At 39.9% G+C, this 16,097-nt stretch overlaps 1 protein-coding gene across 3 annotated transcripts in view; it reads right to left on the reverse strand.

The window, feature by feature from the left end:
- Positions 1 to 6,283: 6,283 nt before the first annotated feature.
- ASPG (asparaginase) overlaps positions 6,284 to 16,097 on the reverse strand; it is a 124,898-nt gene continuing 115,084 nt past the window's right edge. For 2 of the 3 annotated variants that reach the window (XM_070751505.1, XM_070751491.1), the window contains exons 14-16: positions 15,240 to 15,339; positions 11,247 to 11,308; positions 6,284 to 7,478 (exon numbers count right to left, since the gene is read on the reverse strand). In XM_070751505.1, the coding sequence (XP_070607606.1) occupies positions 11,252 to 11,308; positions 15,240 to 15,339 (157 nt within the window). In that variant the 3' untranslated portion in view covers positions 6,284 to 7,478; positions 11,247 to 11,251. Of the gene's footprint in view, positions 7,504 to 11,246; positions 11,309 to 15,239; positions 15,340 to 16,097 lie in introns of all 3 variants that reach the window. The other variant, XM_070751498.1, reaches the window with a different exon arrangement.

Here is a 16,097-nt window from a genome sequence, read left to right on the forward strand (position 1 = left end):
GAGCCGGTTCCGGCGGGCGCGGGGCTTGGCTGGCTGGCGGGGGGAGCGCCGCTGGTGATGCGGAAAGGCCGAGGGGGCCCTGGCGCCGCGGACCGGCTGAAAAGCTCCAACGGCCCGGTCCCGGTCCGCGGACCGGCGGTTGGGGACCTCTGATCTAATACATAGCATGACAATGGAGACATTGCTTTAGGAAATTCCCTATAGGGCAACAGGATCAGACTATGAGTAATGGTTTTTGAAGAAGTTTTTGGTAATCCCATAGACATGTCTTGTATAATTGAATTGTTTTCTGAACACAGACACTACCTTGATATGCTTTTGTGTTCACTTCTGTTAGCTCTGCACTTGCCTGACACTGGCACTACCCAGAGAACTTAAAATCAGAGAAAGGCAGGAAATGTAGGTTGCTATGAAAAGACCAATAAAATTAAGTGTTACCTATTTCTATAATAGAAAAGGGCCTTTAGGATTTTTTTTTGACTCAGCCACCAAGCTAATTTAACCACTCTTGATTATAATGCCACTAGAAGTTAGAATGGGGATGGAGAATCAATGTGGCATTTTCCCTTCTGTAGAAAAAATGGCATTTGCACAAAACCACAAAATTATAAGCAAACAATTGAGGGAAAGAAGTAGCTGTGTTATACAGCACTTCCTGTTTTGTAGATAAAAAGTTTGTTCTTCTAAAAAGCACGGCTAGGGAAGATGCACAAATAGGTTGAGTAAAAGTAAATAAAGTGGAGATGACAGAGAGCCTCTGACCATGCTAGAGGAATTAATATGGTTGTGATCCAAATTGGGCAAAGTCTGAATCCAGGACAGGGAGCGAATCAATTCCATTTGCCAGAGACAGGATGGGATGATTCTTACCCACCTTATCTCTGTTCAAAACTTACAATGAGTTTCTGGCCTGGATTTGCCATTCTGCTGAAGTTTTGATGCAGCTGGCACATTTAAAATGGGAAGTGTAAAACAAGATTTTATTTTAAAAAAATGTTATGTGCATGAAATGTCTTGATGGAGAAGTGAGGGGAATGATGAAGTGAGAACGTTCAATTTAGGGAGAATATTGAATTAGCAATCAGTTAATCTTCCCTGGACTCAGAATAGTTCCTGCAATCTGACCACTGTGAGTACATATCAAGAAAGCCCTGTAGATGGGTGGGATTATTATGGGGTCAGTGGTACTCAAACACTATAGGGAAGTCAAGGAAAAATTTTGAGATGGCAAGAATGGTGGGAAGTTTCAATAAAATGCAAACACAAAATACTACTTGGAGTTTTGCTAAATCCAACAAAGCCTGAGCATATGGTTGCTAGGATGGGGTGGGGTGGGACGGGATAGGATGGGACAGGATAGGACAGGTTAGGATTTATTTGTTTATTTGTTTATATTTGTTCATTTGTTGGTTTGTTTTGTTTTGTTTGTTTGTTTGTTTTGTCCAAAACATGATAAAGGTTATAGAGGATATATTCATAGTAGAAAGTATCAATGAAAAATAGATGGAAAAATATAGGAATACAATATCAATGAGAGAATTGAAGAAAAGATATAGGAAAGGAATAAAAGTTATATAAAGAAGTATAGGATAGACAAATAGGACAGGGGACGGGAGGCTAGATGCTTATAAAATTTAATCCCAGGCTCAGATTAACAATTCTGATTTGCTTTCGAGAGCAAGGAGTCACTGTGCCTTAAAAAGATATATGGGAAAGTATTGAGATGAGTCCAGCATGATCTTATATTAAAGGCAGCTTATAGCCCATCTGCATACAGTATTTTTTTAGAAAAATTGCAGATAGTTGTTCCTATTTAGATTAGAGTCTTCACTAAATGAACCACAGTGCCTTTGATAGAAGTGCTGCTTAGTAGACACAATGAAAAAGACAAGAGCATGATTTGTGTTTGATTGCAAAATGACATTTCAATACTAGGCTTGGCAGTTGTAGAGTTTGGTTGTTACAGTGTGTGTTAGATTTTTTTTTAAATACAATTTTGTCTGCAAATGTGCACAGGATTGAATGGGCTTTCCTTCAACATGGCATTTTTAAAAATGAAATTAATAATTACCCTATTATCAGTTTCTGGAAAGCAGAAATCAACTTTTCCATCCCCTTTTGTTAATTCCATTCTAGCTGAGCTCTCTAGTTAATTTGATACTCCCAAAACATCAGTAAACACAATCTTAATCTTGTCCAGTTAGTCTCCCTCCATTCCATGTAGTTTTATAGAAGGCCGATGAGCTTGAATGTCCCTATTTATGGAAGGAGGCACACATTTTTAATGCTTTGGTGCACAAATGAAACTAATGGTATTTCAGTTTGGAAGCACCTTATTCTCAGTAATGCATGGAAGCCTTGTAAGTATATTCAGAGAAAAGAAAAGAAAAGAAAGAGTTTCAGGAGGACCAGTTTGAGTATGTGTTGGGAATCCAAAGAGTATGGTAAACAATGCTGCTATAAGATATTATACCCATTCAGAGAATAGCAACCAACTCTTGCTTTTAACTATCTAGCAGCATCATGGTAGATGTAGAAGACGTTGTTGCCCTATAATGAAGGCATTAGAGTAGGAAGAGTCTTCTATCAATTTAAGTCTTCAAGATATCATTGGAGTTCCAATAGGTCTTATAAAGGTAATAATTCAGGCCTGAAAATTCTTAATCTTATTACTTTGCCTGTCCTAGTCTGAGAATACTGCTTCACCCTCTACCAGTAAAACTATAGATGCTAATGAAATTTACTACTGGATTTTCTATAGCCTATTGTCATTTTTAAAAATCCTCTCCTGTCCAATTGTCAGAGATTGCCCGGACAAGCCTGTATTAACCATACTTTTAATCAACCAATGTTGATTTGACAATATATTATTGGGGCTGACCATTGGCGCTGCCAGCAACTATTTTGTGATCATAAATCGTTACTGGCTCCAACAATAACCTTGAAGTGGAATGGCAATAGAACATAAAATAAATCCTTTGTAAAGTAGTGTGAAACTACTTTTAGTTTCCCATCTACTCAGACCAGATGGGAAAGAGTAGGTTTAAATTAAAGAAAGTATGTTTTGGTCATAGATCAGGAAAAATATCTGTCTTAGATTTATAGCTTTGGCCAGTATATGGTCTCTCTCTCTCACCCTCCCTTTCCAAATTCTTTACAGACATCACTTTGCCATACAGAATTCACTGTGTCTACTATCCTACATGTTACATATATCAAAAGACAAAAGAAAAATACTGTCTGGGAATCCTCTGGTCTGCAAATTTTTACTTAATCCAGGGGTATGTACAGTATATGTGTGTGTATAGGATGAAGAGTATATTTGCAAGAGGAGTTGTGCAGAATTATCACTGTGGTTTTGCCTGTTGGATAAAGCAGCTCCCTCTTCATCATGTAAAGTGGATGCTAACCATCCCCAACAATGGTTGGTTTAATTTTTTTTTTACTACCAGTTCTGTGGGTGTGGCTTAGTGGACATGTCAGGGGAAGGATACTGTAAAATCTCCATTCCCACCCCACTCCAGGGGATGGTTGTTGCAAAATCCCATTTTTTTCCCATTCAGCTGGGACTCTGGAGACAGAGAATAGATGGGGGTGGGGCCAGTCAAAAGTGGCATTTACCTGTTCTCTGAACTACTCAAAATTTCTCCAGAACTGGTCAGAAGCTGCTGAAATCCACCTCTGATCCCCAAGCCAATGGCTAAGTAACCATTCATCATAGCTAATAGTCTCTTCACTTCCCATGGCTTGTCCTTAAAATTTTACTATTTTTTTATTTTATTTATTCATTCATTCCATTTTTTAATGCTGCCCTTCTCATTAGACTCAGGGCAGCTTACAACATGTTAGCAATAGCACTTTTTAACGGAGCCAGCATATTGCCCCCACAATCTGGGTCCTCATTTTACCCACCTTGGAAGGACGGAAGGCTGAATCAACCTTGAGCCGGTGATGAGATTTGAACCGCTGACCTGCAGATCTACAGTCAGCTTTAGGGGCCTGCAGTACAGCACTCTGCCCACCGCGCCACCTCAGCTCTATATGCTTTGAACTGATATCCTTTTAAAATAATTGCCCCGATATCTCGTCTTCAGCTTATAAAGATGTGTTGATGGAATACCTGATACACACCAAGATAATGTAGTAGTGATAGCATTACTTAAGTTTTTCAGCCAATAGTAAAAGCTGAATTATGAGCGCAGGTGGAGAGTGCTCCACTAAAAGGCAACTTATCCAATTATAAAATGCCAGGGTCTCTCTTCGGTTCACAAAACACCCTTTCTCCAAAAGGCAAGCAAAGTCACAGCCCAAATCACTCTATTTCCCTTGGGATGTTTTCTTTTCTGTCCTACTGTATATTTGACTGCTTTCTGAGGTGGGCAGATTTCCTTTTAAAATACTAGACTGGAGCCATCCAAGTTTTATTATTATTATTATTAATTCCTAAAAATGCATAGGAGACCTAGAGGCATATTGTACTTGTAAATAAAATTCACGCTAGAATTTGGCACTTTGTTCGCAGCATGGCCAGATTCCACCTAATTTTATTTTGTAATTAAAATAATCTGTTTTAAAAGTCAGATGGGAGAGTGACTTTAGGGGATGGGAGAGGATTTGTTGGTGAGGCATTAATTGTCATGGGCACCAGGTGTCCCATCTCTGAATTAGGAAATACTCAGATCTCTTCTTGATCTCCAAGGTCCTTTTCAGTCCTTGGATAGTCTTTTCAGATAGAGTCTACGACTCTATCAAGGCAAGTTTTTTTTCCAGTTTTGCAAAAAGATTATACATCTGGTGCTACCATTAGTTATACAGCAGACAATTAGAGTGCCTGAGTAAGAGAAATAATGGATTTGACCAAGATTCTTCATGCTAGATTCCCAGTCTACCTTTCATACTTGATAGCCTTTGAAATGTTGAGTTGATAACCGCATGTTAGCTGAGAATTGCTGGGAGCAGTAGCTCCTAAACATCTGGTGAGTGTCAAGTAAACAAAAACAGAATAATAGTGCAAGAAACATATATTAAGAAGAAAAATATAGGTGATTATGCAAGCAAAATTATGCACACATGTACAGTAATTCGGACTGCACCCATATATTGTTTACTTTGCGATTTTCAATTACAAATTATCACTTTCCTGGACAATTTAAATTGTGTCTTCAAAGACATCACACACACACACTCAAAACAGCAAACATATCCAACACTTCTTCCTCCTATTTTCTTCATAACAATCTGGGCTGAAAGTGAGTGGTCCAAAATCAGCCAATTGGCTTTCATGTGATAGGATTTAAACTTACGGTCTCCTGCTTTCTAGCCTAAATACCTTAATAACTGGACCAAATTGGCCGTTACCATTCTTGCTGGAGTAAGTCTAGCCAATTAATGGATGTTGAAAATGTAGATCCGGGCTTTGGGAGATTTGGTAGTAAAGTTATCAGTTACTTGCTATCCCAGCTGAATTTGGGTTGGGAGCTCAAACTATAAGTTATAATATGTGTTCAATATAAGAGGAAATACAGTATATAGCTCAGGTTTGTACAGACTTGAATAGGCTGTTTGGAGCAAACCCTACACTCACTAGCACTGTTACCTATTTAGGGAATGAAATGTCTGCAAGCGAGTAACCAAGCTCAAAGAGCAGGAAGGACTCTAATGTATGTTCAAACAAAAACATGGGAAAAGCCAAGCCTTATTCGGGATAAAACAAGTCTGTGAAATAAAATTCAGGATTATCAAGCCTATGAGACTCTTGCATATGAATAAATTTCTCTGTGAAACCATATAATCGATCCAGATTACAGCAAGGCTTTAGTTACTGTTTTTTGTTATCGCAATCCTTGCAGCATCATTTTACTATTTAGATGAGGGGCAGGGAAGTCAGTTCTAAAAAAAATTTCAAAACCTGCTTTTGTTGATAAGACACAAGGGGAAAAACATGTCTTTGAAACCTCTTTGCTGAAAGTATGAAGTTACCGTTAGTGTTATTTTTAGTTATTCTCGGCATCATTCTCGGCTGTCTACGTGTCCCACTCTTCAAATGCCCAGTGAAAAGATTTCTTTGTTGATACCTTTAGTTTGCATTGAGTAATCTTGTGAGAAGCCACCAAAATTGCAAAGCACTCAACAGATCATTATTCAATGGAAAACAAGAGATTCAGATGAGTATATTTCATGAAATCATGAAAAAAGCTACTGCCCCAGACAGCTATGGTTGCTTGTGAGTAAAATGCCATATTGCCTCAGACAACACAGACACACACAAAATCACTTCATGTTGAACAATTTCCAAATACATTTTATTGAAAATCATAACAGCACATCATGATGTTTTACAGGTAATAAGGCACATAATTCTACTGTATTTGGCATGTAAATACTTAACAGACATTAGAGGCATTAGTAATAGGAACATGCAACTTGAGAAACATGAGAAATCTTATCAAAATTTTATTAAGTTGCTTTCAAAATCATATAGTTATATGTACCCGTATCAGATTCTCTAGAATTTGCAAATTTACTCATCTGCTTTACATACTGATTTTTTTTTTCATTTATGAAATTATCTAAGTTTTCCCTCCTCTCCTACAGTAGGAATCTCTAAATTCATGCAAAGATTTGCTTTACATTTATCAAACTGAACATGCCACAAAACACCACAGAATATCTTCACCATACAGTAGGAAATTTCTTGTGCATCAGACAGACAGATCTTTTTTCAAGATAAGGCCATTTCATTGCCAACCAGTTTTTCATTTTTTTCCCCAATGTAGTGAGGATGTTCTCTTTACAGAGGTTGATCTTCACAAATGTTGCAGTCCTGTTGACACCCATCTTCAATTCACATATCAAAAAAGTTGTTTCTTAGGAAATCTACTATTCAGTTTCTAATACAATGGCCAATACCTGATCACGTTGTTTGTTGGATGCTAAAGGTGGAGTTATGCACTTTAAATAATTCTAAATTTATTAAGAAGGGTTGATTCACACTATCTACCACAGCAAAGAGCTCAAGAGATCTCAATGGCAGGGAGCATTGCTCTGAGTGCAAAATAGCCCTTCGGAATCTTGAAACCTCCTTAAGAGCCGTGGAGGCACAGTGGTTAGAGTTCAGTACTGCAGGCTACTTCTGTTGATCACCAGCTGCTGGCAGTTTGGTCAGATCAAATCTCACTAGGCTCAAGGTTGAGTCAGCCTTCCATCCTTCCAAGGTGGGTAAAATGAGGACCCAGATTGTTGAAGGCAATATATGCTGACTCTAAACCACAACGAGGGCTATAAAGCACTGTGAAGCGGTATATAAGTCTAAATGCTATTGCTAAAAGGAAACCTCCATACTATGTTAATCCTAAGCATAATAAATATTCAGTTGCCTTTTCCAATCAGTTGTAGATGTTTGCATGAACAGTGCCTTTCTTCTTCATGGTCACCAAGAAACATCATGAAGTGTCTGCGGAGAGGGGCGGCATACAAATCTAAATAATAAATAAATAAATGAATCTAAAGTTTTGAAAAACAAAATGATAGAGAGAGAGAAGGTTAGTTGTCTGAGTATTACTATAAAACAATAGCTGCCTAAAAATGAAGACTGCAGGTAGTCTTCAACTTACAACCATACATTTAATGACCATCTAATGGTCATGGTTACAATGGCACTGAAAAAAGTGACATATGACCAGTTCTCTTACGTAACATCTAGCCATGTGATCAAAATTCAGGCCCCTGGAAACTCATGTATTTTTGAAGGTTGCATTGTCCCAGGCTCAACCACTTGCAACTTCCCAGATGGCTTCTGACAAGCAACATCAATGGGGGAAGCCAGATTCACTTAATGAGCACATGATTCATTTAACAATTGAAGTGATTTGCTTAACAACTGTGACATGAAAGGACATAAAATTGAGCAACAACTCAATTAACAACAGCCTTGCTTAGCCACGGAAACTATGGGCTCCATTATGATTGTAAATCAAGGACTTGCAATGTGGTACTTGTCTCTATCAGGATCTTCTGAAATACCACATTTTGTCTTGTTTTTTTGTTTCATTTTTATTTGTGAGTCTGCTTTCTAAACGCAAGTCATTCCAGAAAATATTTACTTCTTAAGCTGAGAAACACCTTCAAAATTACTTTTCTCCTTTCTGAATAATTTGAATCTATTTGAATGTTTTTATTTAAGAAATGTTTTATACACATACATACATACATACATACATACATACATACATACATACAATCTTCCTTGATTGTTTCATATTTGACAACAATGTTGTCAAAATATCTGTGCAAAATAATTTCAGTGCAAAAAAGTTGCTGACAATTTGGTTGCTGGAATAGATAGACAACTGTTAGAATGCTAATATCTATGTATTTATTAACATAATATAGAAACATATATGCTAGAAACTTTGCCTATGAGGACTTGAAGACTGTTTCATGTCCAGAGAAAACTAGAAAGCATTTCATCATGTCTCTGAAGCAATGTGAAACTTGTTCCACATTATGGAAGGAGCCATTTTTCTAATAACCTGAAACCCCAATGGGGATTTTGCAGACTTTGTTAAATGGCTATAAAGAAAAAAAGAGCTGTCAGCAAGTGTGCCCTGAAGAGGGAGTTTCAACTAATCACAGATCCACATCATGAGTACCAGCACAATACACTCTTTAAAATCCCTGTTCATTCCATTTCATTCAGAATTTTAATCTGTCTGGGTAGGTTACCAGAAAGTTTAACTAAGTAGCTAGGAAAACAAATGTGATGCCCACTGTTGTCCTTCTAAAAAGCTAATGAGTATAATTGATTTGATACTAGGGACTTCCTGCCTGAATCTCATGTCTGAAATTGGTGATTTCAAAATGGACCACCTTGGGGATACGGGACAGTACATACACTGTACCAGGATTCAGAGTTTCAAGTGGGAAAGGAACTACCTTTATAATTTTGAATATATTAAAAAAAAGAAGTATCCCAAGTTTGTTTCAAAAAGTAGACTAATTCTGCTGAATCTTGTTTTCTTAATTAAAAAAAACAACCTTGCAGAGACACCATCCTTGATCTAAGAAAACAAACTAGATTATTCCAAAATGGTTTAAAACCTTACTCTGTCCCTGAATTGTATGTTTCCAGATAATACTCGGGAATAGTCCCATAATTGTGTGAGGAATACAATACACAGAATTCCCACCCAACATAGCCATAGAGCCAACAGGTCTAGTGCCAGCAAATCTGGAGCATACAAATTTGATCAAGGCTGATTAGAAACCATCTAGATGGATGAACGGATGGGAATGAGAGAGGAGGGAGGGAGAGTCTTTTGATCTTCAGTTGGGAAGATCATTCAAAAGCAGCAATTTCACATGGGATTTGGGGATGAAAAGATAGAAAAAGTATGTGCTTGTATAAAAGAAAGTTTGCAATTAAGTGGTGCATCTATGTAGCTAGTTGGCCTTTTCTGGGTCCCGTCGACCAAACAATGTCATTTGGCGCGCCCCAGGGGAAGAGCCTTCTCTGTGGCGGCCCCGGCCCTCTGGAATCAACTCTCCCCAGAGATTAGAACGGCCCCCACCCTCCTTGTCTTTCGCAAATTACTCAAGACCCACCTTTATCGCCAGGCGTGGGGGAACTGAGACATCCTCCCCCAGGCTTTTATATTTTATGTTTGGTATGTATGTGTTGTATGGTTTTAAATTGTTGGGGTTTTTAGATATGTTTTATTTTAATATTAGATTTGTCTCACTGTCATACTGTTTCTATTACTGTTGTGAGCCGCCCCAAGTCTTCGGAGAGGGGCGGCATACAAATCTAATAAATAATAAAATAATAATAAATAATAAATCCTGGCTGCTTAATTTAGGGATCTGTTCTCACTCAAAGTTTATTCTGCTTATAAATTGACTATAGACACCAATGTTTCACAAGCTCTTTATTAATGCATCATATTACAATAATATTAATGCAAGGGGGCATGGTGACTCAGTGGCTAACATGCTGAGCTTGTCGATCAGAAGTTTGGCAGTTCAGCAGTTTGAATCCCTGTGAATGGAGTGACCTCCCGTTAGTTGTGCCAGCTTTTGCCAACCTAGTAGTTTGAAAGCACATAAAAATGCAAATAGAAAAAGAGGAACCACTTTGTTGGAAAGGTAACAGTGCTCCATGCATCTCTGGTGTTTAGTCATGCCAGCCACATGACCATGGAGATGTCTTTGGATGGAGCTGGCTCTTTGGCTTAGAAACAGAGATAGGCACTGCCCCCTAGAGTCAGGAACGACTAGCATGCATCTACGGGGGCACCTTTACCTTTTTATCAATATGTTGAAAGAAAACCTGGAACATGGTTAACTTTGAAAATCCTACTGTTCAAGTAAAAGAATCAGCTATTTTTTTAAATACTTTGGTCTCCTGACTCTGAATATTTTCAGTCCTCTAATGTGTGCAGATATAAAGGATAATAACTCAGAGCAATAAGACTGATATGAAAACATCCTCATGGAATTCAGTGCAAACATAAATGTCCTTTGGATGAAAAGTTATACGTTCTGTAAATTGAAGTAAAAAATAATCTGCATTACAGAGATTGGTTATCTCCCGCAAAAAAAACCTTTTCTCTAATTTCCAGAACTTGAAAATAATTTCATTTCATTTTATTTTTCAAACTGAAATAACTATACTCAGAAGAATGGCTGTTATGTTTTGTTGTAGGAAAAGAAAATAAAGAATCTTTGGGCCCTCTAAAGACTAGTATTCATTTTTATCTACTTTTTCATGGATCAAAGTTTACAAAGTAGTTGAGGACAACAAGGAAACAGGTGAAAGTAGAAAGTTATAGGAAACTTTTGAAAGTAATAAAACAAAGCCTGAGGATCTGAGAAAGGACAAGACTGAGAAACGAATTAGTTGCTATTAATTTATTTACGCACAGGTCTATAATTGAAACTACAAAGTGCTTGCAGGTTAGCCAAATAAGGTACTATGAATTGTATTTACATTACATTTGTCTTTACTGAAACTGAAAGATGCCTAAAACATTTTGCTGGTTCAAGTGTCTTAACCCTCAGGTAGTTCCAGACTCAAATCACTCTTCAAGCAGGGAAACAAGCATATTTGCTGACGACTACTGTAAAAGTCGGTGGCAAAATGACAAACCCAAAGCAGAAAATCATGACCTCACTCATCCCATTTTCCACATTGTGCTGCATGACCAAATGATGTACAACGATGAACGTTCATTTTAAAAAAAACTTACCAAGTTCAGGATGCCAATTTATTCAAAAACTCAATGACTTCTGCATGCCCTGCAGCCATGGCCTATGAAAAAAAAAGATTGCAATGTCAATAAGCACCATCACATTTACATACACCAAGGGGCCTGGTGGCTCAAATGATTGGAATATTGGGCAAAAGTTTAGCAAGCCCAGGGTCTAGATCTAAGACCTGCCATGCCATCCTGCACTCCAAGCCTTGTTGGGGAAATAAAAGGAACTCCCTACTGGGTGTCCCTATGGCAATGTTGTTGTGAGCCGCTCTGAGTCTCCGGAGAGGGGCAGCATACAAATCTAATAATTAATTAATAGATAGATAGATAGATAGATAGATAGATAGATAGATAGATAGATAGATAGATAGATAAACAGATAAACAGATAAATAGATAAATAAATAAATGGTGGTGTCACTGGCTAATCCTTTCAACCCAGAAACACCTTGGTGCTTCTGACTTGAGTGCAAAATGTACATGTACTGCATGCAAAGAAGCATCCCAAGGGGGTGGGCAGAGCCTCCTGCCACCAGCACTGCCAGTTCTTAGAACCGGGAGCAACCCACCGCTGATATATTGTATATCTTCCATACACATAGCTGTAGCAATGACAATAACATATAGACTCTCTGGGTGGTTTACAATGTCAGCATATTGCCTCCAACAATCTGGATCCTCGTTTTAGCAACCTGTGAAGGATGTAAAGCTTGGTCAACCTTGGCACCAAGCTGGTGCAGAAGTTGGCGATAAATTAAGAGCTTGCCACACTATCTATAGAAGACCTGATGTTTATGGGAACTTGGGAGGGGTGATTTTCAAGAGGGAACAGATGCAGCCACAAAGCATTCTTTTGAGTGGTTCAAGGACATCCTATGCCCACCCACCTGGGCAGAAGTGGAGGAAGGACTTTCGATGCTGGCACAATCTGAGTGGGCAACATGACAAGTTCGTGGGTGGAGGACAAGGGATGTGAACTTTCAACTGAGTGGGAAACTCAGTTTTCCAGTGTAGGTGCCAGGATGACTCCGGAAATAAATTGGATCTTTGAGGAGTATTTTGATTGTGACTCTGATTTAGTTCGGATGTTACCTGGAACCTTGACACTTGGGCCCTATCAGGATCATGTGAGAAGAGTTTGCATGCTATACTGCAGGGGTCCCCAAACTTTTTACACAGGGGGCCAGTTCACTGTCCCTCGGACTGTATAAAAAAACTATGAACAAATCTCTATGCACACTGCACATACCTTATTTTAAAGTAAAAAACAAAATAGAGGGGGGGGGGAGAAGTCTGAAATTCATATACCATATTTTTCTATGTATAAGGTGCACCTAGATTTTAGAGGAGGAAAACAAGGAAAAAAGTATTCTGAACCAAATGGTGCAATATTATATTATTTAATAAAATACCAGTGTAGCAGAATACTTTTTACAACCATGAATGCTGTTTAAAACCATGTATACCTTTTAAAACCATGTACACTTTTTACAAACTTCAAACTTGACAGCTTCAAGACTTATGGACTTCGACTCCTAGAATTCCTCCTTCAATCATGCTACCTCAGGAACAGGAGTTGAAGTCCACAAGCCTTAAACTTGCCAGGTTTGAAGACCCTTACACTCCTAACCCCTAACTCAGGGGTTTTCAAACTTGACAGTTTTAAGACTTGTGGACTTCAAGTCCCAGAATTCCTCCTTCAGTCACAAGCCTTAAACCTGCCAGGTTTAAATCCACAAGCCTTAAACCTGCCAGGTTTAAAGACCCTTGCACTCCTAACTCAGGGAGTCTTCCAACTTGGTCTTCAAACCGGTCAGGCAGCTTGCAGGGTAAGCGGTGGCAGCTCCTCAGATAAAGACTTCTTCCAGCGGCGGCCAGCAGCAGCTTTTCTGAGGGGTCAGCAGCAGCGGTAGCGGCTTTCTTATTTTGCAAGCCGGTGGTGGTGGCTTGCAAGTATGTGGAGAGGGCAACTGAGATGGCTCTCATTGCAAATGCCACGCTGCTCTCTTTGGCGGCCGGGAGGGGGAAGGAAAGGTGGGCGCTCTCGATCTCTACACGCGAGACAAACCTACCAAGGGAGAGAGGCGCCCACGCGACGGAAGATAGAAGCTCGGCTTTCCCCCATGCCATGAAAGCAGGCATGGGGGAAAGCCGAGCTTCTGTCCTCCGTCGTGTTGGCGCCTCTCTCCCTTGGTAGGTTTGTCTCGCATGTAGAGATCGCGAGCACCCACCTTTCCTTCCCCCTCCCAACTGCCGAAGAGAGCAGCGTGGTGCTTGCAATGAGAGCCATCTCAGTTGCCCTCCCCATTGGGAGCCTCGCATGCTCAGAAAAGCCACTGCCGCTAGCCCCCACTGCTCACACAGGAGGCAGGATCCAAGGAAGCGGCAGCTGTAAGATTGGGAGCCTCGCGCCAAACGTTACCGTGGGAACAAGTTGGTGCCTAAGTCAGCTCGGTGAGTGCTGGTTTTTGAGTCTTTTGGGATGGTGGGGGTTGTGGTGAAAGACTGATCTGCAGCCATTACTAGACCACAGCTCGCTGTGAGGAATCGCTGCTGAATTCCTTGCTGAATTCAGCGTGGATCTTTTTTTATTTGTATCCCTGGGGAGAGGAGCGTGCAAGCAGGTCCAGGGGTCTCTAATAAGGGGTTGCAGACAGGCGGATTGCCACCACCAGACTACAGGAAAGCTGCTACCGCCACTACTGGCCGCAATCTTTGGCCAGGCAAAAGATGTGGCGGAAGAGGTTCTCAGGCATCCTCCTCCGCCGGCACCACCGTGTCTTTTGCCTGGGTGAAGAATGCTGGAAGCGCCTCTGTTCTCCCCACCCCAAGAGGAGAGTGCTGGTCCTAAACGGAGAGAAAAGCACTTTTGGAGTGCAGGATGAAAGGGGGGGCGGGATGTCCCCAAGACTGCCTGCCAACAGATCAGCTGTTGGGCGGGAGAAACGGCGCTGGCTCTACCATGCAGGGTTTAAAAAAACCTGCACGGAGCTTGTTGAACAGTGGCCAGGGGTGGTCACTCACCCCTGGGCCGGATAAATGGCCTCAGCGGGCCACATGCGACCCGCGGCACATAGTTTGGGGACTGCTGCTATACTGCATTCTAATCACTGCACCACCAGGGCTCCTCAGTATTTATCTTCCTATAAGCATTGTCGGTTTTTTTTGCCCAGTCATGGCTCTGCTTCAAAATTCTTCAATACTTAATACCTTCCCAGGAACAATTTGACATTCTTTGAAACTTATTAATCCATTTTTTTCTTAAAATTTCAAAGAATGTTAAATTGTTCCTGGGAAGGTATTAAGTATTGAAGAATTTTGAAGCAGAGCTTCAAAATTAATGTTTCTATTTCATAAATTATACTGTCTATCCCATACTCCATCCAGGAGTTTGAAAGAAAAAAAAGTGAGTCATTTTATTTTTCTTGATCATCTGATTTTTTATTCACTTTTATGGCTATTTAGTTCTTCTGATACTTTATTACATGCTATGCAACTTTAGGCTAGATATCACTTTCAGCTGCGCTAGCAGGAGATACATGAAAAATAGCTAAATAACTTACATATACTACACACACTTAATTAGAAGGGTTAATTCCATTAACTATATTAAGGCTATGGCTAGACGGCAGTTCTTTCCCTCTCTATATATGCACACATAAAGAGACATATTGAATAGGTATTTGCATAAAATTCATGGCAATCACCCATTTGAGCAATGTAATTCTCACGCTGGCCCAGCTACTTTCTCTTTATTTGGAGGCAGCCCTATCAAACTGAATTTGCCCAGATCATCCGTGAGAGTTAACTATGGGGAACAGATGAAACACATGTTCAATTGGTCTTGCAAAATCATCCTCAATATGATTCCCATTAAAACATCTGAAAGAGCCTCTTACAAGGCTTTGAGCATGGTCTACCAATATTCTCTGCATCTAGAGCTAAAATCATAATATAAGGTATAGTCATCCACGGTCATTCTTACCACATTAGCTGGAGTGTTTCCATCATAACCAGTTTGATTCAGATCTGCCCCAGCTAAATGCCATGCCAGCAGACCATCAAGATCTCCGTGAAAAGCAAGACTGCAAGAAAAATATATTATTATATTTTAAATATTCTGAGTTCAGGGAAGTACAGCTCACTTTTCAAATATTCAGAAAACCAAGCTTTTTAAAAATGATAATTAACCACTTTTCATTTTTGTCTGTCTACAGGACCATCTTCTGCCACGTAACTCCCAGCAACCGACCAGAGCCCACAGGGTTGGCCTTCTCCAGGTCCCGTCGGCTAGACAATGTCAATTGGAGGGGCCACGTGGGGGGGCCTTCTCTGTGGCAGCTCTGGCTCCATGGAACCAACTACCCTCGGAGACTCGTACTGCCCCCACCCTTCAGGTCTTCCGAAAGGCTGTGAAAACATGGCTCTGCCTGCAGGCCTGAGGTCCACAGAACAACTAGCTCGGGCCCAGAAGACGAATGTTATTTATCAAATGTTGTATTTGGGGTTTTGGGATTCAATAAATAAGAATACACCAATCAATAAATATATTAATACAGTATATCAAAAATAAAAAGTACAATCAGTGGTTATATTATAATCATCAATCAAACAGATTCATTCCAAATTCAAGTACAGTGGTACCTCGACATACGAATTTAATTCGTTCCAGACCCCAGCTCGTAAGTCGATCAACTCACATCTCGAACGAATGCCTTTAGACTTTGTTTTTCGCTCCGAGATAACTGAAAGCAAGGAGATTCTTGCGCCACCTAGTGGAAGCTCAGCTCGTATCCCGAATTTGAGCTCGGGTGTTGAACAGAAATTTCGCTCGCGTTGCAGC

Source organism: Erythrolamprus reginae, chromosome 1, assembly GCF_031021105.1.
Source record: "Erythrolamprus reginae isolate rEryReg1 chromosome 1, rEryReg1.hap1, whole genome shotgun sequence".
Lineage (NCBI taxonomy): Eukaryota > Metazoa > Chordata > Lepidosauria > Squamata > Dipsadidae > Erythrolamprus > Erythrolamprus reginae.